The 25,167-nt window shown below is 44.6% G+C and overlaps 5 protein-coding genes across 6 annotated transcripts; 3 read left to right on the forward strand and 2 right to left on the reverse strand.

Annotated features, from left to right (window-relative positions):
• Nucleotides 1-312: 312 nt before the first annotated feature.
• Nucleotides 313-2,261, reverse strand: LOC119554874 (spliceosome-associated protein CWC27 homolog). The gene is made up of 4 exons (XM_037865959.1): nt 1,642-2,261; nt 983-1,366; nt 717-926; nt 313-656 (listed from the first exon to the last, which is right to left on the reverse strand). Exons 1-4 carry the CDS (start codon nt 2,229-2,231, stop codon nt 338-340), a joined length of 1,503 nt encoding a protein of 500 aa, XP_037721887.1. The 5' UTR covers nt 2,232-2,261; the 3' UTR covers nt 313-337.
• LOC119554873 (trichohyalin) lies at nt 2,222-5,864 on the forward strand. The gene is made up of 3 exons (XM_037865958.1): nt 2,222-2,358; nt 2,746-4,071; nt 4,375-5,864. The coding sequence occupies exons 2-3, from the start codon at nt 2,747-2,749 to the stop codon at nt 5,843-5,845; spliced, it is 2,796 nt and encodes a 931-aa protein (XP_037721886.1). The 5' UTR covers nt 2,222-2,358; nt 2,746; the 3' UTR covers nt 5,846-5,864.
• Nucleotides 5,865-6,664: 800 nt separating this feature from the next.
• LOC119555084 (protein new-glue 1-like) lies at nt 6,665-6,958 on the forward strand. The gene has a single exon (XM_037866300.1). It carries the CDS (start codon nt 6,665-6,667, stop codon nt 6,956-6,958), a length of 294 nt encoding a protein of 97 aa, XP_037722228.1.
• A 1,834-nt stretch (nt 6,959-8,792) lies between these two features.
• On the forward strand, nt 8,793-24,779 carry LOC119552499 (phosphatidylinositol 4-phosphate 3-kinase C2 domain-containing subunit beta). 2 transcript variants are annotated; one of them, XM_037862103.1, is made up of 16 exons: nt 8,793-9,241; nt 11,077-12,131; nt 12,195-12,247; nt 14,435-15,151; nt 15,210-15,298; nt 15,409-16,042; nt 16,098-16,668; nt 16,736-17,375; nt 17,450-17,695; nt 17,755-18,191; nt 18,255-18,647; nt 18,710-18,910; nt 23,728-23,924; nt 23,984-24,075; nt 24,138-24,287; nt 24,347-24,779. In XM_037862103.1, the coding sequence occupies exons 2-16, from the start codon at nt 11,107-11,109 to the stop codon at nt 24,524-24,526; spliced, it is 5,625 nt and encodes a 1,874-aa protein (XP_037718031.1). In that variant the 5' UTR covers nt 8,793-9,241; nt 11,077-11,106; the 3' UTR covers nt 24,527-24,779. The 2 variants fall into 2 exon arrangements, with proteins under 2 accessions (XP_037718031.1, XP_037718032.1); XM_037862104.1 differs by lacking the exons at nt 14,435-15,151; nt 15,210-15,298; nt 15,409-16,042; ... (8 more) ...; nt 24,138-24,287; nt 24,347-24,779 and adding an exon at nt 12,794-13,387.
• On the reverse strand, nt 19,287-22,816 carry LOC119552500. Its single transcript, XM_037862105.1, has 4 exons — nt 22,619-22,816; nt 22,373-22,563; nt 21,459-21,552; nt 19,287-21,311 (listed from the first exon to the last, which is right to left on the reverse strand). The coding sequence occupies exons 1-4, from the start codon at nt 22,644-22,646 to the stop codon at nt 19,420-19,422; spliced, it is 2,205 nt and encodes a 734-aa protein (XP_037718033.1). The 5' UTR covers nt 22,647-22,816; the 3' UTR covers nt 19,287-19,419.
• Nucleotides 24,780-25,167: the final 388 nt, after the last annotated feature.

Consider the following 25,167-nt stretch of genomic DNA (forward strand, 5'->3'; position numbering starts at 1 on the left):
GGGGGTGGGATTTTATAATCAGATAGCTTCTGATTCAATGCAATTTTGTTATTCGAATGTGTCGCGCTCAGAAAGTTTGTCTAGAACCCACATTTTTAAAAATTTTGTAGAAGTTTTAATACGATTTCGTGCTGTTTATACAATACCATCCAAAAATGGTTCAAATGGACCATTCATGTTCAAAGGTAGAAGCTAAAAAACTGACATGTATATTTTAAATTGGGCTATAAGGTAAATTGATTAGCTGAGTAACGGGTATATGATATATAAAAATATCATATTTTTTTTTCGTTTATGCTCGCCTTAACGAACACATTTTTATTTTTTTTTCATTTGCTTACAAATCACGTTTAGTGGATTTCGATTTTCCGGCACTAGAACCAGTTTCACCTCGCTTGCGTTTGTTCAGAGGATTTCGTGGGTCGTAGGCGTCGTACCAGTCGTCTCCCTTTTTATTGGCATCCTTAGCCAAAACGGGAGCCGTACTGTTGAAGTTTAAGGTGTGCGACAGCCAGTCGTCGCCGATTATTTCCTGTTCCACTGAACGGTCGTCCAAGTCCCTGGGTTCAGGTTCGCAATCATCCGAACTTGACTTTTGCTTCAAGTTGTCCAATTTGGTTCGGAACTTTGAGAGAAGGCTAAGTGTAAATGCCTCCCTAATGAAACAGAAAATTAGCGTGAGTACAATTGCTATTTGAAAATGAAGTACAGCGTACCTTGACTGTCCTTTTGGTTGCAGTTTTGTTTTTGCAGTGTACTTCTCCTTGGACTCAATAAAATCATTAATGTAATGGTTTTCGCTGGACCCCTTGATCTCAGACGATTTTGCTTCTTTTTCTTGCCCATTCGAAACTAGTTTATCTTTGCTCTGCTTATCCATTTGATATTGCTTCTTAAGAGAAGCAATTTCTTCACGGATCTTCGATCTGGAAAACGTTATTCCAGTTACATGATAAATATGTATTACTTAAACCCAGCTTACTTTTCCTCTGAGACTTTCCGACTTTGTTCTTGCTCGCGTGTTAACAGAACATCCTCTTCATCCTCAGAATCAGTCTTTACCTCAACCGGCTTAGATTTCTTATCTGGCCGACTCTTTGAACTCTTGGACAGCTTCATTTTAATAAGATCTGAGCTGGCAGTGGAAGGTTTATCGTTGACACTGTCCTCCGGGCAATCGTCGGTCAAGGCTTCCTCGACTTCGGTCCTTTCTACTGTTGGTACGCGGATGGGTTCCTTGCTTAGTTTAGGATCGTCCGTGACGTCGTGCAGGGATTTCGCTTTACCGGCGTTCTTTTTTACATAAACGTTGGTCTCCTCCTCATCGCCCTCGGCTTCTTCGCCAAAGGAAAGCAGGCCGAAGTTCCTGTGGATTATCTTGAGAGGTTACTGACAGACTTCAATGTATTAAAACCGAAGCTAATATTTGCCATGGGTTAAATATTATGGTTTCAGTTTATTAAAATTTTTATATAGTATGCATGATTATACGGAGTTCTCAAAAATGTCAAGTTAAATAACTTGGTTACGGTCATGTAGGAATTGGTCTGCTCTATGACTGATTCATTTTTAGGAACTACTCTGCTGACTTTGTGTAGTAAATCAGAACCCTTGCAATTTAAACATCTTACTATATCTTACTTGACTCCTTGCCGTTCCTTCTTGCTCTTTTTGCTCTTGGAGGACGGCTTGGCCAAAGTGCGAGGTATAATGTCATCGAACGGATTCGAGAGCACCTCTGTGGAAACGATGCGATGCGCGTGCATTGGCCGCTCCTGGTGATCAACGATGCCCTCCTCCAGCTTGAGCATGTTGTAGATGGTGTCGCCGGTGATCTTCCCAAACAGCGTATTCTTGTTCTGCAACTCCGGCGTGGGTGCAAATGTGAAGAAGAACTGCGAGGCGTTGTCATCCTTCCCAGAATTGGCCATTCCAACGAGGCCACGACGCGTGTAGCGCAGGCGGGAGTGGAACTCGTCCTTGAAGGGCTGCCCGTAGATGGACTCGCCGCCGGTGCCATCGCCATTTGGATCTCCGCCTTGGGCAATGAAGCCCTTAACCAGCCGGTGGAACTCGGTGTTCTTGTAGTATCCCTCTAAGCAGAGTTGGATGAAGTTTCGGCAGGCTTTCGGACACTCTCGCGCCCACAGCTCTATGTCTATGTCGCCCACAGTGGTCTTCAGAAGGACTTTTCCCGATGTGGGCGGCTCCTGGATGTAAATATTGCTCATTTTTGTCAAAAATTAACAGCCAAACACTAAATTTTTTTTAACAAATAACAACACTGTTATCGATGTTTGGTGATAGTTATCTCACCTATCGGGCTTAGTGTGACCGCAGACCGAGTTGTTTTATTGGGTAAGTACCGTTAGTAGATAAGTTTAACGGTACTTAATAAGTTTTTCGAAGGATATATAGATTTTTATCATATCCATATCGTAAATATTTCTTAATTTCCCCTTGAAATTTGCTTTTTAAACATATGTGCATTTTCAAACACATGTTAAAAGTCTTTAAAGGTGCTTTAGTTCTTAGGAATTTTTCAATTGCTTAAACTTAAATATTTCTGAATTTGGTTTATGTTGGTCATTACATTTTGGCCCCCAAATATGAATATGGATAGTTGTTAGCTCCATCCCTTTCGATAACATTTCCTGCTGTAGACATTTAAAATACGTTACTAGGCAACCGTTTTATATTCATGTCTTAGTCTTCTACTTTTACATTTATTTTATTTGACTTCAGCATGAATTTCAACGACGATCCACTGGCGGATCTGCTGAGCGATAATAGCCTGGATAATGACAACTTTTTCGAAACTCCAGGGGGAGGAGGTCTCAAAAAACCGGCGAAACTGGCCAAGCCCAAGGGCAAACTGGAGGATTTGTTTGGCATTCAGGAGGAGACGGAGGCAGATGTGCAGGGTCAGGGATCGGGAGCCAGGACCAAACCCAATGCCACCAGCACACCAAGAATTGTGAAGCAGAAACCATCGATTTCGCTGGACGATGATCTGGCCGAGGACGATGACTTGGGTTTCGATCCCAAGCGACCCAAAAGTGGTGGTGCCAAAAAAAGCCTGTTTGATGATCTGCTAACCAGCAATGTCGAGCCCAAGAAGAACATCTTTGATGAGATTCTGTCTGGGGATGCCGGCAAACGTCCTGCCACCGCTAAGCCATCGATGTCCCGCCAATCCACTGATACCACCACGGATAATTCGCAGGCGCGACCCAAGACTTCCACGGGCAGAAGGAGCTCCGCGCAATCGGCCACCGTTAATGCCGATCCCCTGGGACTTTTTGGCAAGGATACGAATGCCACTGTTTCGGGCATGTCCACGCCGGTTTCCAGGAAGCGGGGAACCACCGCTGATTGGTTGGGTCTGGAACAGGAGCAAGAGCAGGATCAGCGACCTATGACGCCTAAGCCGCAAAGCCCAAAGAAACAGTCCTCCAGTGAAGGTCCATCGAAGAGTACAGCCGAAATCCTGCGCCTTCCCGACTCCGATGAGAACGAAATGGAACCGGAACCGGAAATGGCTGCTGTGCCCGTTCCTTCCGGCGTCACTGCCTCCACCCAAAATATCCTCATGCTGAGCAATCTCAATCTGGAAAGCAATCAAAAATTCAATGCCCTGCAGCAACAGGAGGCGCAGTTGGTGATTGCAGCGCAAATGAAGAACCAGGAGAGGACCCTACTCGAAATGCAGAGGCGCCAGGAGAGCCAGGACCGAAAGTTCCAGGCCCTAATCCAACAGCAACTGCAGCGCCAGCAGCAAATGGAGGAGCACATCAAGGTGCAGCAGGAGCGGATCAACATGCACATTCAGCTGATGATGTCACAACCTGTGCATGTCCAGGAAGTGGTCACCGCACCCGCGGCCCTTGATAAACCGGAATCGGAAGCGAAGGAGGCCAAAAAGACGGCTAGCCAGGAGCAGGAGCATTTGCTCCTACTCGAAATGGATGCCAAGCGGAATCTGCTGGAAAAGCAGCGACTTGATGAGCTGGTGGCCAACATGAAGGTCAACTATGAGCAGGAGATCGAAATGATCGATACATCCTACAAGTGAGTCAGTCGCTATACAGGTTATATATTTTCAGATATGGTTGCCTTACATTTTTTAAAATTAAAACCTTTTGTACCTTAAAAATTATATAAAATCATTTTCAGCTTTTAAAGATGTGTTTTCAAACTATTGAAATTTTTTGGTCAGTTTTCTTATGAACATGCTTGACAAAAAGTTATTTTAAACTTTAAAAACCATACGTTTTTTCAGGTTTAAAACCTACCTTTAATTTACTACTCGATCAAGATGATTTTGAAAGTATAAATTTAACCCACTTAAATAATATACATTTCCGTTTCCAGAAAGCAAATAAAGGTGCTGGAGGAGCACTTGTCCGCCGTCGAGGATCGTCTCAAATTAGAGAACGCGGAGTTACGCCAGTACTACACCGACAAACTGGAGAAGCAGAAGGAGGACTACGTGGAGCAGATCTCCAACTTGAGGAATGATCATGAGGATGAGGTGCGCAAGCTGCGTCAGTCTCACGAACTTGATCTCGAGGGAATTCGTCAGGCCAAGATGCTGGAGCTCTCGACGGTGCAGGATCACGGCAACTACCTAGAGACGCTTCGCCTGGCCTCCAACAATCTTCAAGAGCTTCGTGATGGGATGAGTGGCAACCAGGAAAAGGAACGTCAGCTGGAGGCGCGGGAACGTCGATTAGCTGACCAGGAGAGGCGTTTAAAGATCGACGAGGAGACGGCCGACGAGGAGAAGCGCCGCCTGATGGAACTGGTGAGCACGTTGGAGCTGCAGCTGGGCCGGCTGTCCAAGGACTCCGCCGAGGAGAACTGGCAGCTGCGTCAGCGCATGTCAAGTTTGGAGGCGGAACGCAAGGCTTTCGAGCGCGAAAAGGAATTCCACCGCGAGCAAATGAATCGGGATGAGAAGCGAGTCGAGGACCTGAAATCCCTTCAGTTGGCGGAGACAGAGCGACTGCACCACGATCTCCAGCAGGAGCGCAACCAACTGGCAGTGGAACGCCAGCAAATGGAACTTAGGCAGCAGCTCCACGAGCACGGCGACCTAGACAAGGATCGCCGGGAGCTGGAGGCCCTGCTGCAAGTGGCCCGCGAGGCAATCCGGCGGGCGGATGAAGAGCGGGATCGCTGGCACAAGCTACAGCGTGAGGTGGAGCAGCGCAAACGCCAGCTTCTGGACAAGGAGAACGCCCTGAATCTAAAGGAGGACGAACTGGCCCAGGCCACCGGCGCCTATCGAATGGCCACCAGTCGCACTCACCTGGCCGAACACAAGGCTCGAGAAGGGGACCAGCTGCTCCAGGCCAAGCTCAAGATAATCGGCAAGCGGGCCCACGATCTCGGCGAGAAGGAGGCCCAGCTAGCCCAGGAACGAATGCTTCTGGCGCAGGATCGCATCGCCCTGGTTAATCTAAAGAAGCAGATTCTACGTAGCAGATGTGCCCTGTGCAAAATGGGGGCGGAGTCTGCAGAAATCGCAGTGCGAAGGGGTAATAATAATCTCCAGACAACCGCGGACCATCAGTTGCCTCAAATGACCACCAGCAGTGCGGATCTCCTGCTCAAAATGTCCGCTCAAGAACCGGGACAGGCTCAGAGTGACATTGTGGAGCGAATGCTGGACGAGAAAATAGAGGCCTCCTACCGCAGGATGTACAATGCTCCACCCAGCAGTTCCCTCGACGATGCCGATTATGGACTTACTGGTGGGCTGGACGATGACTCCAAAGTGGCCATGGATCACGGCAGGAACCTGGACCTGGATGAGGCATTTTTGGCCAACTTTAAATAGAGACTTATTCGGGAGTGTCAATTCAATGGACTTCAATTATAACAATAGAATCTTATAAATAAATAAATAAATAAAAGAAAGATGGAACTTTAAAGATATGATATAGATATCAACATATAGGACACATGCTAGGACATTTTGGGTATAAATCCACTCTTTCCTCCCCTCTCTTTTGATTGGAGGTGCCAAGTGCATTAGAACAGAACAAGAAAAAGCGATATAGTCGATGCTGAAACAAACTTAAGCTGCGCAGGAAACCCAAGAATCTGCACGGTTAGTCCCAACATTCTAGCTCTTTTAGTTTCCGAGATCTCAGCTATCATACGGACAGACAGACATGGCTAGATCTACTTGGCTAGTGATCCTGATCAAGAATATGTATACTTTATTTGGTCGGAAACGCTTATATGTACCAATATCATTCTGGCCCTATTACGCATATTTATCTTCGTGCTTGCATAATGGAGCAAAGTATCTATTTTACCGAGCTGTTTTTTCGCGTTTGCTCACAGTGATATAACATAATTAAAAAGTGCGTGTATAAATATAACCAGCTGAAAGTCGATGCAGTGTCAACATGATTCCAGCAAAATTAATTCGCCAAATATCTTTAAAGTTTGCACAGCTGCTTTGTGGTAGGCTCAGTATTTTGCAAATTTTTATTTGAGTAGGCTGGTTTATGCGTACGGTTCTCACGCTAATGCGGATAAACCCAAAGCCGTCAGATGTTTGCTTTCTACCTTACAAAATAGGTATAAAAAGTGTGATGGTCCAGCCAGAACAGCATCAGTTGAACATACCCAACTAACAGTCGCCAACATGAAGTACTCCTGTGCGCTGCTCCTTTTGGCCATCCTGGGATGCTGCCTGGTGAGCCTGTCGAGAGCCGCAAGCACAACCGCTACGACGGAGGCCTCCACCGCCGCCACCACCGCCACCACCACCACCACCACAGCCGCGTCTACGACCACCACAACCACCGCAAAAACCACAACCACCACCACAGCTGCTTCCTCCAAGAAAAAGAAGAAGCACGTGACCCACTACAAGCGCAAGACCCGCCGCCCCAAGAAGGTCAGGAAGATCCACCGCAGGAAGAGGCGCAGCGGTTAAACAGCTATACATATATTCCCTCCAATCCGACTCCATTTGTTTTGAGCCTAATAAAATTCCCTACACCTTATTCCGCTGGTTTTAACAAATTTATGTTTCCTAAATGTTTCTTTGGGGTTTTAGCAATATTTATATCCACTACTCGTAGAGTAAAAGGGTATACCAGATTCGTCGGAAAGTATGTAATAGGTAAAAGGAAGCTTTTGCGACCCCATAAGGTATATACATATATTTTTGATCAGGATAACTAGCCATGTCCGTCTGTCCGTATAAACGCTGTGATCTTGTCTCGGAAACTATAAAAGCTACAAAGTTTGGATTAAGCATGCACATTCTAGAGATTCCTGTGCATCGTATGTGTGGGTGCCACTCCAACTCTAACTTCCCCAAACTGTGGCTCCCACCAGATATTAATTATTAATACTTACAGTCTCTTTATACTGCCGCTTAAAATTGCAACAGCGATCTTGTTCGTATAGAGAATTACTGAAGCGAACAGCTGATCGGCATAAGCAAATCGTATCCGAAGCGAAAGGAAATTCACTTGGTACGAAACAATTTGTCGTTATTCCGGGAGTGGAGTAATACCAACTTGAACCTTACGTTTATAAATCGAAAATAATTAAACGATAGACATGAAAATGGTCAATATCTTTATGTAAAAAAATGTCCACTTATTCCATTTTTTGAATCAAGGCGCCTTCATACTTCCTTTTTCATAAATTTTTATTATTTTCATATAAATTAAAATAAATGGAATGTTCAACGAATGTTATTATTTATGTAAATTAGTAGTTTAAAGCTTCCTTCTCGTACCACAGATGCTTCGCCATCTTTCCCGCGCCACCGCGGTCCAGCTCCGTGTCCCAATGGGCATATTGGACCTTGAGGAAGTGGGAGCCGGATTGGGAACGGGGTTGATCCGTTGATGCTGCAGAAAGTCGCCCAGCATCCTGACAATGGCTATGGCCTCTCCAACTGTTCCTTAGCGGACGCGCTATTTTCCTCCTCCCTATGGAAGCCAGCGGGTCCTCAAGCTCCGCTTAAGCTGGTGGTGTCCGGAGTGCTTATGAAGAGGTCGTCGGATATCGTATTACTGGTGATTCTGCTAAAAAGATACTTATATTAGTACAACGTAACCAAATTCTTTTGGCCAGGTCTTACTTTATTTACGAGGACACGCCCGGGAGGATGTTCACTCGGCATGTTCCCTCGCACTGGGATTCTCTAGTGGATCTCCTCCAGCACTTCAACTATTCTGCAGATTTGCCTCGTTGTGGTATTGCTTCTTGTCGGTCAAGTCCCACAATAATGGGCAACAGCTTGGATTAGGCGTCCTATTTCATCTGCACTGACCTTCTGCAGTCGATTTTGGGGTTTTCCTTTCATTTTTAATTTTTAGTTTCCACATCGCCTTTGCACGAACACCGCCAAAGATCAAATTTCTTATTCTTTGGGCCGCGGCTAACGGCGTTCATCGAAATTCACTCGCAAAATCTGGTACTTCCTTAGCTCATCTGAATACCGCGCTGAAAAACAGACCCGACGAAAGGCGTTAGCCGCGTATCTGCCTTTCGCTCACTCCTATTGTTAGCTCGCGGTTTTCGTCGAATTGTGTACTAGGCTTTTAAATCAAGGCGCCTTCATACTTCCTTTTTCATTAATAGGTGTCATACATTTCCACATCTGGCAGCACGGAGTCTTTTAATTTGCTATCGAACCCATTTTGAATCGAACCCATTTCCGCAGTAGGCAGTTGGCTTACGTTTTGCCGACACTTACGTCTTGCGTCTTACGTTGTGTATAAAATGATGTATCGATTTGCGTTCCCATCTCTAATGCTTGTTGCATTCCGTTTTGCGGTTGGAATTCGCGTTTTTCGCACATAAAAAGCTGTTTTTTAATGTACAAATGTACAAATGTGTAGATAGTATGTGATAGTGCAGGAAAATAATATAGGGGAGCAACAATTTGATCAGTACTTAGGCGTTTTGTCCATTCCCCTTTTGTCAAAGTTATCTGTTCGTGTGTGTGTTCGTTTCGCATGTGTGTGTGGGAGTAGGTGTGTAGTGTGTAGGAGGAGAAGCACCTCCCCTTCCAAAAACAAAAACCATTCGGAAAGTTACTACCTTTCGGTATTCGGTAATTATAACGTTATAACGGTTAAGGCAAGGGAAATAAGTGGGAATCAAGCGCTCTACCGGATGGTGTAAATTCGTAACCCCAGCCAGTAAAAAACGGAACCCTACAAAAAATCAGCAGAGGTGACACCTCGAAAAGCGAGTAAGTTGGCAATAAGCGAATGAGAATCACACAGAAGAAGACGAGTCTGCATATTAAATATTAATGACAATCTCCATTATCGTTTGCGCTGCGTTCGCCCTTCCACCCAAATTCAACGTTTCGAAATTTCAAGCTTTCTTTTGCTATCAAATAAATTGGCAATCAATTGAGTTGATTTCTTGTTTATGAATAGTTTATTTGCATTTGTTGTAATCTATTGATTTACCTTAACCTTTGCGGCAAAAATACTCTCTTTCTCCCTCTTGCTCTCCCTCGCCGGTTCGCATTTTCTTATCTTCCATTGCCTCTCCTTTCGCCGAGCGCACACACACTCGCGCCGTTTGTGGGTGTGTTTATGTCGAACAGCTGTTTCCTATCTGCATACGAAACGCTTTCTATGGGAAAAAAATTAAAACGCTTCCCTTGCAGATATACATATGTACTTATAAATGAATCTCTGGGGCATTCGTACTCGCAGCATTCATTCACGCCAGTTGATGCCGCCGCTATTGTTTGTATTTATTTATTTATTTACAATTGCGCGCTCAATTGCGCCTTTTGCGCCATTCGGCAATATCGCAATCACGAATTCGGAGCGCTTGCAATTGGTTTATATATAAACCATATTGTATATGTACGTACAACATGTACAAAGTACACAAGTACTAGCATGGATCCGCCATATATTGTTCATATCTTTTCGGAATAGGAACATTCTGTTTATTTATCACACTTAAAAAGCGGAAAACCCAACTTCCCTCATTAAGTAAAATTTCATTATTTGGTGTTTCCGTTCGTACTATCCAGATTCGAAATACTTCTGAATATAAGACTATTGGAATTTTGGGGAAAACTGATTAATTACTCCTAACAATAGATCTGAGACGGTCTTAAAGTTCCTTTAAAAGATACTCATAAGGCAGGTTTTTTATACTTTTAATTAAAAAAATATTGATTTACCCAAAAAATCTCGGTATTTCCCTTCAGTCTTTAAATGAGATCAGAAAGTTGATCCAATTTTTTGGGTTGGTAAACAACAATTTGACGCAAAGGCAACTGTGCGTATGATAAATAAACTTTTGCGCCAATATGCAGATCCTTTAATGGTCTTTTTTGGGAAAAGTTCGCGCACCTATAAAACTTTAAAAGTACCCTCAATTTCAATTCAAATATGGACTGCCCAATCCTTATAAAAATAAATTTTAAGATGTTCTAGATGGTTTGTTAATAATTGCAATTTTGAATGGTTATTCTTAGCATCTCGGGTAACATTTTTAGACATTAAAAATAATACAATATAAAGAAATCCGCAGTACGCTAAAAAGTTTACATTTAATTTTAATTCTTAGAAGTAATATGTTTATTTTAAAAGAAAACCGAACTAATTTATAAGAAACATTATAGGCGTTAGTCATAGATTAGTAATTAAAATCTTGTTCGAGAGTTCACAACTGATTAAATGCAAGAGATAATGCTGGTGACGCTCAACTAGCGAAACTATTTTAGCGTTTAATATGTTTTCGCCTGGTTTCTGAATCACCCAATCGGTGCCCGCCGGTGATTGCCGGTCCTCTTTTGGAACTCAATAAAAACCTAGCGATAGGCACCACCACTCTTTCTCACCTGTTCTTCATGCAAGTACTCATACCACTGCCTTTAACACGGCATAATCGCTTTTATCGCCACCTGTTTGTTATCGCAGCGATAAGGGAGTCAAAAAGCAAACGCCTTTGTTCACCACGGGAATAACAAATAAGCATTGAAAGAGAAAATACTGAAAAAATTGAAACAAAATTTGAAAATTTCTTACTTTCTGTTCTGGTCGTCATTCGCAGTTCAACGGAACGGACGCTTCAGAGGGGATAATGTCAAATCAGGCGCAGATCGACTACGACCAGCAGTTCCAGGATGACCTGGCCAAAGCCACCGCCCTGAGTCTGGAGCAGCAGGCCCTCGACGATTACCGGCGAAACAAGAAGTACGGATCCGGCCCTGGCTACCCGCAAAGCTCCTTCCTTTCTGGTCGGGATTATCAGACGGCGCAGCGAAGTCAGATCCTTAATCAGGCTCGTCGCCACTCGGAGGTCCATCAGGTGGCGGCCAGTCCTGGAAATGTGGAACGATCGCGCACGCCGCCTGCTCAGGGTTCGGATAACGACCTGATCTGCTTCGCAAGTCCCACCAGCAAGCAGCCGGAGAGTAGCAGTCCCTTTGGCAAACTCATCGAAGATCTGCAGCGAATGCAGCCAACCAATCCGCAGTCTGCTATGGTGCCCATGGGATCAGTAGCGGCGGCATCGGTGCCGACTCATTACGGCTATCCTCCACAACAGCAACATCCGGCTCCGGTTCAACCCCCGCCATATGGAATGGTTGCAGGAGGAGCAGGAGGTGCCTACGGTGACCTGCAGTTGGTGCCATACCAACCAGCTGCTCAACAACAGAGACCTCTGAACAACGAGGAGCTACAGCGGCTGTATAGCATGCCAGCTCAAATGGCCGTGGCTCCAGTGCCTCAACCAAACGCCTATTTGTATTATCCGGGAGCAGTGGTAACGCCCTACACGGCACCCATAGTCCCTGGGTCGGCTGCTTTTATGCCGCCGCAGTATCCATCGCAGGGATATGGTTTTGGAGGTGCTTACACGCACATGGATTTGCGGCGTCCTCAGTCGCAACCGGCTGCTCCAGCACCGTCCACGAACCATCATAGCCAACCGTCCAATCATTCCGCTCCCTCCCCCGCGGAGGCAAATGGAGCAGCCTTCCAGGCGCGACGTCAAGTGCCCTCGACTGGTAGCATAAGCTCCAGTAGCCACACCGGAAACAATGGTCATCCACCTGGCCCACGCCGGGGAAACGATTTGATTGACCTGAACCACGAGGATTAGTATGTATCGATGGACAAACGATGAGTTTCTGTTCGTAACGTGTTATTCTTCTGCCCTTTTAGCTCCCGTGTGAGTGTGCTGGAGGCTTTCGATCCCCTGCTCAACGACAATACCGGTAAGCAACCGCAATGTTGTAATTAACGTGTAGCTCCCGGACCCTCGCCAAGATCCCCATAGATTTTTCGCACCGTAAACAAAGTTTGAAATATAGTCTGAAACTATTCCTCGACAGAGAACTGAAAATAAACCTAATTGGCCTAATTACCCTTCTCTGATAAGCCTATTTCGATTTGTTATTTACTTCAACGTTATATCTAAGATATGGGAAAAAATTGTAATGATGTTTAAGAGAAACCATTCATTTGAATATGCAAAAATGGATTAGGAACCTGGATTGACAAATTATTAAGTTAAAATTTTTAATTTTTATTTCAATTGGTGTTTACTTAGCACAGTAATTAAAAAAAAAATTAAATAGTTTAAAACCATTTGCCACCTCTTTTGCTTCTAATAAATTGATTAACTCTAACAATTTGCCAAGGACCAATCTCCGTTAATACTAATTAGATAGTTTCATTGTTTCTAGACCTTTCGAGTAGCAAGTCGTTGAACGCCTTTAGTTAAGAACTAAACTGAATGTTTTCGTTTCTCTATATTGCAGTGTCGAAAAAGTAATCCATTTTAATTGCAAGTCCTCTACTACTATCAGTACTACTACTACCAAAACTGCAAAAAGCAACTACTTTACACCTACAACAGCTACACCATCTAACAGGTTTCGGGTCGGTTTGGTTCGTTTCGGAGGCAAAGACAAATTAGTGTCTATAACAGCACACACTTAGAACCACCTACTTACACAAAAAACTAAATAATTGTGCCCTCATATCGAAATTTGTGCCTTCCGCAATCACCGAAATAATTTTGAAGAAAGGTTATATATCGATGTCGTATAATATTCGTGCATAATGTTTAAAAATGTTTTTATGTATGTTAATGCACTTGTAATAATCAAACAGTACTGATCTTATCAAAATTTAATAGAACTTATCGACGGTCACTTGGAAGAAAAGTGATCAAATGAGAAGACTTAGGATCTTCTTTTTTATAACCATGTATTACGAAATGAACACATTGTGATTTGCTGCTACATATATCCATATAAACACATATATACAAAAATAAATACATACATATGTTTAATTCTATCGTGTATCATTGTGAGAGAACAAATAAATAATTTCTTGAGCAAATTGCAGTTTGTTGTTGTTTTATTAATCGGTTAGTCGCTTGCTTCTAACCCCCGCTTACCAGATTTAATAATGCCTGTTCACGCTTTACTAAATAATAATTGACATTAGATGTTATATTATAAAGCTTTTAGAGCATATGTATGTATTTATTTATTACATTCAGGGTAGTTTGAGAAATTAACCAACTTTTCAATGGGTATTTTATCTTTTTAGAATTTTGTTTGCATTTAATTATTGCACTTTTATCAAAATACTTTTAAGCCATTAACCATTGTTGATCCCCTAATGTTGTCTTTCACAAAGTTTTTAAAGTAAATTAAAGTGATTAAAAATAAATGGATTTACCAAGGTTTTTTGCGAGGTCTTTAGAGAAATAGCCTTTCCTTTTGTGGGGAATAAAACAGATGTAAGGGCATTAGAGGCGACAGATTGAGAAACAAAGCGATTTATAAATACTCACATAGCTACAGTGGGCATCGGCTTTTTGTCGGGTTTAGTTGTTTAAAAAAAAAGTTTAAAATTAGTCTTACTCCAAAATATTTAGATTGCTATAATCTAAAAACAGAAATAGATTGGTGTTTGGTAAAAGCTTTGTGTGTGACTAAGTCCTCCGATTTAAAAATAGTACCTAAATAAATAGTACTCTAATTTGATGTCAAGTAATATACTAAAATTATGTTTTAATTTTTTTACGAAAACTATTTTAAAATCAAATATAAAGTGGTCTAGATTCCACTGTACTGGACCGGCGTGGGCGGTGTATGACAGAAATCACAATTAGCTATTAGCGAGGGCAGTCGCCTAGCTGTCCGGCGGATTTGTTAGCGTAGATTTGCGAATGGTTTTCGCTTTGCCAGTGGTGCCAGTCCACCCCATCCAAATCGCTCTGTTTCGGCTTTTGGGGCCGTCTCATTTATTTTTGGCCACACGATGTGATATTCCTGGGCTCTCGCAGTAGTAGGCCTCGGTTCTCGAGCATATTTGCATAACTGCTGGCGATATTCTGTGATCTAGATTAAAACCGGAACTGATCATGCACTCGCTACTTGCAGGAAACGACAGCGCCTCCGACAGCACCTCCTACTATGCGGAATACGATCCCTTTGACTTCCTGTACAGCGGCGACGGAGGCACCCAGTACTCAGATCCCATGTACGAGGCGGTCAACAGATGGGACAAATCTGCGGCGACCGTGAGTCCGAACGCTGGTTTTATTGGTTGGCGTCAAGATTTTTTGAACCAACCGTCAACATCGTCATCAACGTATTATGGAGATGCGCCGCCGGAGGAGAGTATAAAGGTGTCGGAGAATGGCTCTGGGAGTATATCCCCGCCCCCACCGTTGCCGCCAAGAAATCAGCAGCACTATGAATCAAATCAGGCTCCTGTGCCTGCCTCGAAGCCTTATCAGTCTTCTCTACTGACGGACAGCTATACCTCCAGCATTCCGGCCAATGTGGTGCTGGATCGCCGGAAAACCTGTACACGTCTGTACGAACTAATCAGCGACCAGCGCACAGATGATCCAGAACTACTGGAGTTCTACCATATGGTTAAGGAGCTCAGGTCGCGCTACCTGCACGACGATACGCCGACGAATGTGGGCCATGTGGTGGCCGCCGAGTTCAATTACCACTACTTGATGAACACCAGCATCAAGGTGATCGTGCACCCGGCTCTCAACACCCTCCAGTCGCACGTTCTGGCCGCCTCCATGGCTAAGGAGCAGGTGAAGGGGTATGGAATGCCAGTAACGTTCACCTGTGACAGTAAGTGTGATTTAAAACTGATTGGAGGCCTCTCTGACGTTCGAATTTCGTCCAACAGTTGACTCTGTCGTGGCACAGGTGGTGGCACAGGCATTGGCGTCATTGGAGGGACAGGTCAAGGGCACCGTCACAGACTACGTGGTCAAGGTGTGTATATTTAAAATTGAAAATGAAAAGCTGAGAGAATACCACACGGATTTGCATACTTTGTGATCTACGTATCTTCCAATTATTAATAAGGAGTTTCCCATTCACAGCCAATTGGTCTCCTGGAGTGGCTGGCGCCCACCTCAAAACTCAGTCAGCTTGAGTGCGTGCACAATAGCTTCCAGTTGGAGAAGGATGTGCACCTGGGTCTCTGTCTGAGTACGGCGGCCAACATGCAGGCGATCGCACGAACAGAGCGGGATGATGAGCACGATGCGGATCTGCTGCCAGAGCAGCTGCTGCCCAACGAGGTGGTACCGATTGTGACCTACGACAATATGATGATACTCATAGAGACGCTCGAGATGGAGATCGACAAGCTGGAGTCGGCGGCAGACGGACTGCCCGGACGGAGTGTGGTGAGCTGCTCCGGGGTGGTGCAGGCAGTGAAGGCCATTTGTGCCTTGCTCGGTTCCATCGATACAATGGAAATAGCACGATGCGTCGCCGATCTGAAGCGAATTTGCGAGGTGGAGCAGAAGAAGTACTCGGCTGGGGCCAGCAATCCGGAGATTGTGAGTGACTATGGTGATTACGCTCAAGTTGTCCTACGCCCTCGCTCGATGCTGGAGCAGATTAAGGTCAAGTGCAATGAGCTGCGAGATGCCGTGCAGGAACTGGTGGAGCTGTATGCAAATGTATTCCGCGTGGCGTTCTCCGTGAAGACACCCGATTACTCTACAAGTAAATGAAACATTGTATATTCATCTTCTTAACTAAAACATTTTTAATTCTACAGCTCCAATACCAATCTCCTGCGTGTCCAAACCAATTGTCGTCTGCATCAACTGCCTCCACAGGCCACCGCCGAATTGGAAGTTTGACGATTACTCTCTGTGCGTGCAAATCGTTTATGGAACTCGACTGCTGTCCAAGCCAAATGTATTAACCTGCTCCAACGACACGAGTGGAGGCCTGTTCCCGCGACTTAACTTTAGCGCCTGGCTGACTTTCGATCAGCATCCCATTTGCACCCTGCCCCGGGAGGCCCGGATCACTTTTGTCTTATACGGAAAACAGGCGGCCAGCGAAGGCGAACTCAATACGGAGCAGAATGGAGAGAGGCGTCAAGTAACCACTGAGTTGGGTTGGTGTTCCATTCAACTGTTCGACTTTAAGCGAGTGATGATCTGCGGTCCCTACTTACTTTCCTTGTGGCCACCAACCACGGATAAGATGTTGGGACCAGCACCTGCGCGAGGCTGTCATCCGCATCCTGACTTCTGCCCTGTTCTAAGCATTGAGGTCCCTCCTTATGGAGGTCGCATTGAGTTTCCCGAGCACCAGGAAGTGCCAAAACCTGCACCACAGTAAGTATAACATCCATAAGTAACTATTGAATTTGTTATTCTAATAAAATTATTTCTTCCTTGCTAGCTATGACTTTGCCTCGCTGGATGCCAATCTGCAAGAAGAGCTGCTAGACACCGCTGAGCTGGGCTACACAGGAGCCACAGAGCGACGTGAGGTGTTTTGGGAGAAACGACTTTATCTGCAGAACTATCCCAATGCACTGCCCAAAGTTCTACATGCCGCCCACAGCTGGGATTATGCCAATCTGATCGATTTGCATGCACTGCTCCACTCCTGGGCGCCGCTTTCGCCTTTGCAATCTCTGGAGCTACTGTTGCCTCGCTACCCGGACGCCAAGGTTCGCGAGAAGGCAGTCGAGTGGATCTCCAAGATGCCCAATGACCAGCTCGTGGACTTTTTGCCCCAATTAGTGCAAAGTTTAAAACATGACACCTATGAGGGCTCGTCAATGGCTCGATTCCTGCTAGCCAAGTGTCTGGAATCGCCGCGCTTTGCTCACCACATGTACTGGCTCCTGGTGCACAGTCTGCCGGATGATCCTCACAACTCCATCGGGGCCGCCATGGTGGACCAGGAGTACGACGAGTCGCAGGTTACCCAGGCGCGCTACTATCGCCGCAACAAGATGATGCTGCGAGCCCTAATGGCCATCTGCGGCGAAAAGATGCTGCAGCGGTTCATGTACCAGCATCGAATGTGTCAGGTATGGAGATTTACAAATTATTAAAAAATCGAAAACCTTTTACCTAATAAAACTAAATGATCTTGTTCTTTTAGAAACTAACTACTATAGCAGAATCTGTCAAAGAGGCTAAGGAGTCGATGCGCCAAAAGAGTTTGGCAGCTGGCATGGATGAGGTCCATCAGGATTTGCTTGAGAAACCCACGTGCCTGCCATTGGGACCTGAACTGGAAGTTACTGGAGTGAGTGTGCGCAATTGTAGCTACTTCAACTCCAACACGCTGCCGTTGAAGATCAACTTCGTGGGACCCGATGCAGAGTCATTGCCAGCTATATTTAAGGTAAATATCAATGATTACTCCCATACGAAATATGATCTGAAGACTAACATCTTTCTCAGTGCGGAGATGACTTGCAGCAGGATCAGTTGACCATACAGCTGATTCGGATTATGAACAAAATGTGGTTGGCGGAACGCTTGGACCTGAAAATGGTCACCTTCAACTGTGTGCCAACGGGCTACAAGAGCGGAATGATTGAGCTGGTCAACGAGGCGGAAACGTTGCGGAAAATCCAAGTAGAGTGCGGACTGACGGGGTCCTTCAAGGATCGCCCGATCGCGGAGTGGCTGGGCAAGCAAAATCCCAGTCCTCTGGAGTACCAGAGTGCAGTGCGAAATTTTACGCTCTCCTGTGCCGGATATAGTGTTGCCACCTATGTGCTGGGCATCTGTGATCGGCACAATGACAACATCATGTTGAAGACTTCGGGTCACTTGTTTCACATTGACTTTGGCAAGTTCCTTGGCGATGCCCAGATGTTTGGAAACTTCAAGAGGTATGAAAATAGATCATTAATCTAATCTAATGTGAATTACAACTGATGTTTTTTCTCTCGCAGAGATCGCACACCATTTGTCCTAACTTCTGACATGGCCTATGTCATAAATGGCGGAGACAAGCCCTCCACTGACTTCCATTATTTCGTGGACCTGTGTTGTCGGGCCTTCAACATTGTGCGGAAAAATGCGGATCTGCTCCTGCACACTTTGGCCCACATGGCCACCGCTGGCATGCCGGGAGTTAACTCAAACGCTGTGCAATATGTGCGACGTGCCCTGCTGCCATCCCAATCGAATCCCGAGGCGGCTGCCACCTTTGCCAAGATGATTCAGTCCTCGCTGAAAAGCTGGTTCACCCAGTTTAACTTCTTCCTGCACAATCTGGCTCAGATGCGATTCACCCCTGACGAGGGAACCGGGGAGCTGCTCTCCTTCGTGCCAAGAAAATATACGTTAGTTTATTGTACCATTGAATTTAGCTCATTTCGTCTAATATATATATTTCCAACCTCAGGATGCAGCAGGATGGACGATTGAAAATTGTCAAGGTGGTCTGCTTCCAAAAGCACTACAGCATGGAAAAGTTCTATATGTACATTCTGGAAGTGACGCGACATGGACAGCCCGATCCGACGCATTTGTTCCGCTCATATCGCGAGTTCACCGAGTTCCATCAGAAGTTATGCATGCACTTCCCTCTGGTTAAATTGCACAGGTGAGCTAACTGGAATTATTTATAGTGAATCTTTTTCCATTTTGTTGTTTAATAAGAAGACAGAAATAATTCCTAGTAGATTTTATAGTTAGACTGTTTTAGTTTAGCTGTTGTCCAACCGCTTAGTTTTATAGATATCAAGGGGTTTATGTGTATCTTTGTCGCTTTCTGACTTATGTCTATCAGACACTTTATCTAGACATTGAGGAATGAAAAACGCTTTTGCCGTTTAATCATTAATTACGAAAATGTACTTCAGAATTCTTGGGTTCCATGTTGATTCACTTTCCGTTTAAGAGTTCCTAGAAAGGTTTTTAAAATGTTATTTTTTTTATCTTGATTGGCTTTCCTGCTATTACTTTTATTATTATATATATTCAACATTATATGGCAACTTATCAGCGAAATGTATGTACATAAATAGGTCATAGCCATTTGGCCAAAATTAACACATAGAATACTGTATTTGCTAAGGAAGTCAAGAAGTGCGGCAGTTGGGGGTCTTCGGATTAGGCGTCGGTATCGCTCCTAACAGCGTTTGTCCTCAGTGCCGCAGTCATGGAGCGATGTTGGCTGATGGCGCGTCCGAAGCCATCGTCGTCATCACTGTCTTCCTGGGAGACCTGGGATCCGAACAGGGTGGGCACTCCCTTATCTCTCGGCTCGAACACGATGGAGCGCTGCATGGGAGTGGGTTGGGGCATCGGCTCATCCTCTTCGGACTCCTCACATGAGGTCACCACTTCTGCGGACTGGTAGTACTGCAGGTTGTCCACATCAAATCGGACTTTCAGCGATTTTGGATCACGTTTGGCAGGCTCTGGAGCTGCTCGGGCTCCATCCTCCCCATCGGTATCACTGGAACTGGAGCTGGGCAGCTCTTCAGGTTGATAGCACGCCAGGGGAGGAGCGTCACCTCGAACATTTAGGGTTGTTAGTTTTGTGGATCTCGGGGCAGGCTGAGGAGCTTGACGCACCTGTGGCACAACCACAGCCATTTCCTGACACAAGTCCTCAAAATTGTGAATGTCATTGGTTTGGTTAGCTGGAGTTCCGGTTATCTCCACCTGGTCAACTTCCAGATCCGCATACAGATCCTCTATGCTACTTACATAGTCGGCTTTCTTTGACCTTTGTTCCATTACCTCTGTGTATTTGGGCAAGTTCTGACCGCTCTTCGCGTTATCCAATTGCATCAGGGATTCGTAATCGGGTAGATAGGGAAGATTAGGACCGTAGGGGGGCGGCTTCACAATGGGAACCGGAGGCTCAGGCTCGAAAATATCCAAGCTGTCTTCTACAGCCTCTAGTTGATGGAGCAGGCCCTCCGCCTGTTCCACATTTTCCAATGTGAGGGTTGCCTCACGCAGCGTCGTCTCCACCGTGGGCAATTGCTCTAAGCTATTTGGATGCAGGGCCCAGTTGGGCTCTGGTACTTCCACTACGGCGTCCAGGTTTGCGAAGTTCTCCCAGTCTTCGTCGATGCTCTTTCCAAATCCTGGTGGACTACTGGCCGCCGGCAGCTGCAGTGGATCCAAGTCCAGGATGTCCGCCTCGTTCATCACGAAAGACGAACGAATGCGCACAAAATCGCTGTCGTGCTCACCTTGTGGTAACTCTAGGCCATCGAAAAGACCACCTAGAGAGGTTGGCTTCATACGAGGAGTCGCTTCCGTTTCAGGACTTCCTGCTATAATTTCCACGACGAAAGCAGAGTCTATATTGATTGGATTCTCAAAGGGATCCTTTGGTCCTTGAGGCTCCACTTTCGGTTCGGGTTCTTCCTTGGGTATTGCTCCCCTGTGCACCACAGCTGTTACAGACATAGCTCCTCCCAAGCCATCATCAGGAGTCAGTAGCTCTGGAACGGGATCCTCGGGGGTCAGAATTTCCGGTACATCATCCACTCTCTCGAACTTCACATAACGCCCACTGTTCTTGCTCCTCAGCTGGGTTGGTCTTGTGACCTCCGTGGTTGCTTTCACACTGAACAGCTCGTATTTCTCGGCAAAGTGATCGAAATTGGGCATTCCCAGTTCGCTAGGATGCTCTGGAACTGGATCGACAGAAGCCGCAGGCATAGATTGGTTGGACGTAACAGTTGCTGGTGTAGCTTCCCTTGTGATCATGGGGGATGGAGCAGGCAAGGGTTCTGATATCTTAGATGAAGAAACCACCGAAACAGTTTCGGTTGCCAGTTCCACAGAAGGAGCAGGTGGCTGGCGTGTAGGAGGAGCGGTGTAGTATTCATATTGTTCACTATGCACCTCCAGGCGATGGTGTCGTTGCGCCTGTGACTTTTCTCGATATGTGACTTGGGATGCCTCCGTGGTTCTCGTCTCCCTGGGGCTAGCATCATATAGTTGCAGATTTGGAACACTGCCAGTTGTGTAGCTGTTTCCTGTTCAAAAAAATATTCTGTGGTTAATAAAATAGTTCATTAAATCAAATTGAAACTCTGTTAAAAAAAGTTGGTAAAGTTAACGTTAGAGGATTTCGACTGCAGCAAAATTTTTTCGATTGAATGATTTCGGTTTGCTATCTTCACCTGTCGCTGTTGATGCCGATGGCCATGGGCTTTCAAATTCCTCGAGATTGCGACGTCGGAACACTCCATGGACAGCGGTATCGGTGCCGTTAACCTGAAGAATTACAGAAATTGCTTTTTAGGGTATTGCGATATTCTGAATTATATTAGCTTGGTGCCCATCAGCTGTGGACTCAGCTGTTTGGGCTGATCACTGGGATGCGTCACTAGTGCGAAGGCAAAGGTGTTACACATGACCACAGACACGCCAACTCAGACGAATACGAGAACACGTCCATGCGATAAGGTGCGACTTACCCTTCGCTTTAAGCTCTCTGTGCTATTATGATTTCGATAAGCGATTTAGCCTTCTAGGCTGGACTAACCTGTTTTCCCAAAAATCAATCAACTAAATGGTCTTATTTTTATAAGTTCATTGTTTTTGGGTGATTTGTTGAATACTTAAATAAAATAATGAACTATTGATGTATTTTAATAAAAGTTCAGACCTATAATTGAGTTACTGTAGATAATACTTAAAATTCTGATCATGTCGCAGTCTTTTCTGGTTTTATTTAACTTGTTTCCTCTGTTCTTTAATATACACACCGAAGAATTTAAATGGAGAACCCCATTCTAGCCAAGATGCAAATAAGTGAAAGCCGAATTCGACTGCGATTTGCATTCCTCACGCCCCCATCGCTATCATCCATCCTCAACTTAAACACGCTCTCTGAAATGATATGGTCCCAACACCTGCGAATGTTTGTACTCGTATTTGCCCTGCCTTATCAGAGCCACTCGTCGCTGGATCAGTGTTCGTATATGTACATATGAATATTGGTATGGGTATAGCCAGTGGTGGTATCGGTATCACATTAACCTTTATTAACTGCGTGCATCGGCTGTAAAGTTCTTTTGATTTGCATACGCACCTGTGACTCGAAAGCTGCGTAACGTGGCGGCGGTCGCTGCTGTTGGTTTTGCTGAGGCTGTTGCACCTGCGATCGGTCGAAAGTCAGCCGCCGCCGGAAGCCGAAGAACTTGATCCCCAGCAGGGCAAAGACCAGCCCCATGAGCAACATGGCCGAGGCGAGCATTGGGCCAACAACAACGGCCTGCTGACCTGGAAGGGATTACTGGATGATAAGATATCTGGGGATCTCCAGCCGATCACCTACCTTGGCCCACATTTTTTAGCTGGGCCATGTCTTCGTGTCTCACCAGCAAATCTGATGGCTCGGCATTCTGGCTTAAGTCGGTGGTTTTCGCAGAGCCCCTTTGTTTTGGCCAAAAATATAATGAAACTTCACCACGTCGCTAATCGAACCGCTCTCGGCTCCGCTCCCCAGCTCGCTCGTCGACTGATTGAGCGCTGACGTTGGCGCTACCGCTTTTGGCGGAGCGGTCGCCGCTTATCGGAGCGATTCGGCCCGATATCGTTTACTCGGGCCGCTCTTCTTTCACCCACTACATTATATGGGGTCTGCTCTCGGGCTCTCGGTCTCCCCGGCTCTCCGATTCGGTGAAATCAGTCTGCCTCATTCGTCGATTTATCAGCTATTAGCGGTGTTACCACAGAGTCATGGACTTCGGGGGAGACGCTTTGCCAGCACTGATAAGTAATCGGGAATTTGTACCATGATTTGTCAACGCACCTTAACAAAACACCGGCTATATGGACACCATGAAAAATAATAATAATAGCTGCTGAACCGTATCTTGGGCGATGATAGCCCCCATGAAATTGTGGATAATCTGATATTGTTTACACCCAATTATAAGCAATTTTATCGATCTTTTGTTGGTATTAAATAAAATGGTATATGATCGGGCGTTGTTTGGGATTGATTCCACCAGATTTAGTTACTATATTGTAATGATAAATATAGGTAGTTAATAACTGGATGATGCATGATATTCGCTTTATTAAAGAACTCCAAAAACCTAGCATATCAAAGAATTAGAAAATTAATTGGATGAAACTTGTGGACAAACTGACAATTGATAAACAATTTTCAAGAATTCAATTAAACATTTATTTTCATTGGAAGTATGTGATTAATTGATTTTAGGTTCACTTTATTACTCATGCATGATCAATGCCAAACATTTTCCTCGCAAAAGATTAATAAGTAAAAGTAAACATATATTTTGACATGAAGTAAAGTTCACTGGTACAATAAGGTTAATTACTTTACAAGACATAAATACAAAAATATAATTTCTAGAAATTATTATTATTATTAATTGCTAACTTCTAATTCTCAATGCTTTATCTTTTTTGTAGTCTTCCGGCTGGCGTGCATGTTGGGCGTTCCAATATCAAATCTGTGGCAGAAAAACGACTACCTCTTATACAGCGATTTTTGAAATCTCTGTTCGATGCGTCCGAGGAAATAGCGCATTCCGAGCTCGTGTACACATTCTTCCATCCGCTGCTGCGCGATCAGCAGGAGGCCAAACTAGGGATGCCGAAGATAAAGGGTAAGATCTCATCAAAAAACAAACAATTTAGTTATTATATTTATATGTTGTTTATGCAGAGGTGAAGAGACAACCGTCGAGGGATAATCCCAACGAGATTGGCCAAATTCGACTTTCGCTGCAATATCAACGCGGCGTACTTACTGTGATGGTGGGTGTTACTAGATAGTACATTTTTCATAATTAGCCTAATGGAGAATATGTGTATTTCAGATACACCACGCCAAAGGGCTGCCCATGTTACAGGGCGGTCAGGAGCCCAACACCTATGTGAAGTGCTACCTAAAACCGGATCCCAAAAAGGAGACCAAACGCAAGACCAAAGTGGTGCGCAAGACCTGTGTTCCCAGTTTCATGGAAACGGTAAGTAGTTTATATAAAATTTTGACATCCTAATAAATAATTGTTCTTTTAATAAATAGTTGGAGTACCGAATGCCCCTGAATATTATTCAAGAACGCCTGCTGCAGGTAACCGTCTGGTCACACGACACGCTGCAAGAAAACGAGCTGTTGGGGGGCTTCGAATTGGATCTATCGAAGCTCGACCTGCGCCAGGAGCTCTGCGACTGGCATCGCCTTGGTTCCGTGCAAAGGAACTGACCAGAACTGAGAGTCGAGCTCTGAACCACTAGGGACACCCTGCCTACCGACAATCTGGCTTAGGATTATGCAATACTAATATATGTTTGTGCCTGTCTTCTCTTGATCGCAATAATACTTACTTACTCGAAGTGATTGTACATTCCATATACAAATATTATCTTTCGATTTGTGCCTCAGATGTAAATATTTTATACCGAATACACTAAACATTCTTTGGACATTTAAATGTAATTATAACTCTAAAGTTAAACTTTGCACGTGTTTTCTACTTTTACTTAAATATTTGAAATTAAATAAGAAAAATACATTTTATTGTGCACCTTGGGAATTCAGAAAATTGAATATATTGGTAGTTGTTAGTTCAAAACATTCTTTTGTAGGTAAAAGGTAAATGTTCTTTTGGAGTAGTTAAATAGAAGTTCAGTATTACGCCTAAAAACCATTTTCGCAATATATCTATTAAAGAGTTTTAAAATCCCTATACTTAAAATATTTTAATTCAATTTAAAGAAGTGCACTATATATCTTAACGGTGAAAAAAAAAATTAATTCCTTTTCATCCTTATCCCTTTTTAAGTTAAATTAAAACTTAAATTTATAAATACTTATTTTGGCATGATTAATCTTTAAAAAACAGA

Source organism: Drosophila subpulchrella, chromosome 3L, assembly GCF_014743375.2.
Source record: "Drosophila subpulchrella strain 33 F10 #4 breed RU33 chromosome 3L, RU_Dsub_v1.1 Primary Assembly, whole genome shotgun sequence".
In the NCBI taxonomy this organism is placed as follows: domain Eukaryota; kingdom Metazoa; phylum Arthropoda; class Insecta; order Diptera; family Drosophilidae; genus Drosophila; species Drosophila subpulchrella.

What these genes read in the sequence shown, in the direction of transcription:
- LOC119554874 (XM_037865959.1), bottom strand. Translation starts at nt 2,231, where the DNA reads ATGAGCAATATTTACATCCAGGAGCCGCCCACATCGGGAAAAGTCCTT. An exon ending in AAGGAACGGCAAGGAGTCAA is followed by an intron (nt 1,367 to 1,641) that starts GTAAGATATAGT and finishes GATAATCCACAG; the next exon opens with GAACTTCGGCCTGCTTTCCT. An exon ending in CGGAAAGTCTCAGAGGAAAA is followed by an intron (nt 927 to 982) that starts GTAAGCTGGGTT and finishes AACGTTTTCCAG; the next exon opens with ATCGAAGATCCGTGAAGAAA.
- LOC119554873 (XM_037865958.1), top strand. Translation starts at nt 2,747, where the DNA reads ATGAATTTCAACGACGATCCACTGGCGGATCTGCTGAGCGATAATAGC. An exon ending in ATGATCGATACATCCTACAA is followed by an intron (nt 4,072 to 4,374) that starts GTGAGTCAGTCG and finishes TTCCGTTTCCAG; the next exon opens with AAAGCAAATAAAGGTGCTGG.
- LOC119555084 (XM_037866300.1), top strand. Translation starts at nt 6,665, where the DNA reads ATGAAGTACTCCTGTGCGCTGCTCCTTTTGGCCATCCTGGGATGCTGC.
- LOC119552499 (XM_037862103.1), top strand. Translation starts at nt 11,107, where the DNA reads ATGTCAAATCAGGCGCAGATCGACTACGACCAGCAGTTCCAGGATGAC. An exon ending in GTGCCAAAACCTGCACCACA is followed by an intron (nt 16,669 to 16,735) that starts GTAAGTATAACA and finishes CTTCCTTGCTAG; the next exon opens with CTATGACTTTGCCTCGCTGG. An exon ending in ACCAGCATCGAATGTGTCAG is followed by an intron (nt 17,376 to 17,449) that starts GTATGGAGATTT and finishes TTGTTCTTTTAG; the next exon opens with AAACTAACTACTATAGCAGA.
- LOC119552500 (XM_037862105.1), bottom strand. Translation starts at nt 22,646, where the DNA reads ATGGCCCAGCTAAAAAATGTGGGCCAAG. An exon ending in ACGCAGCTTTCGAGTCACAG is followed by an intron (nt 21,553 to 22,372) that starts GTGCGTATGCAA and finishes GTAATTCTTCAG; the next exon opens with GTTAACGGCACCGATACCGC. An exon ending in ATCGGCATCAACAGCGACAG is followed by an intron (nt 21,312 to 21,458) that starts GTGAAGATAGCA and finishes TTTTTTGAACAG; the next exon opens with GAAACAGCTACACAACTGGC.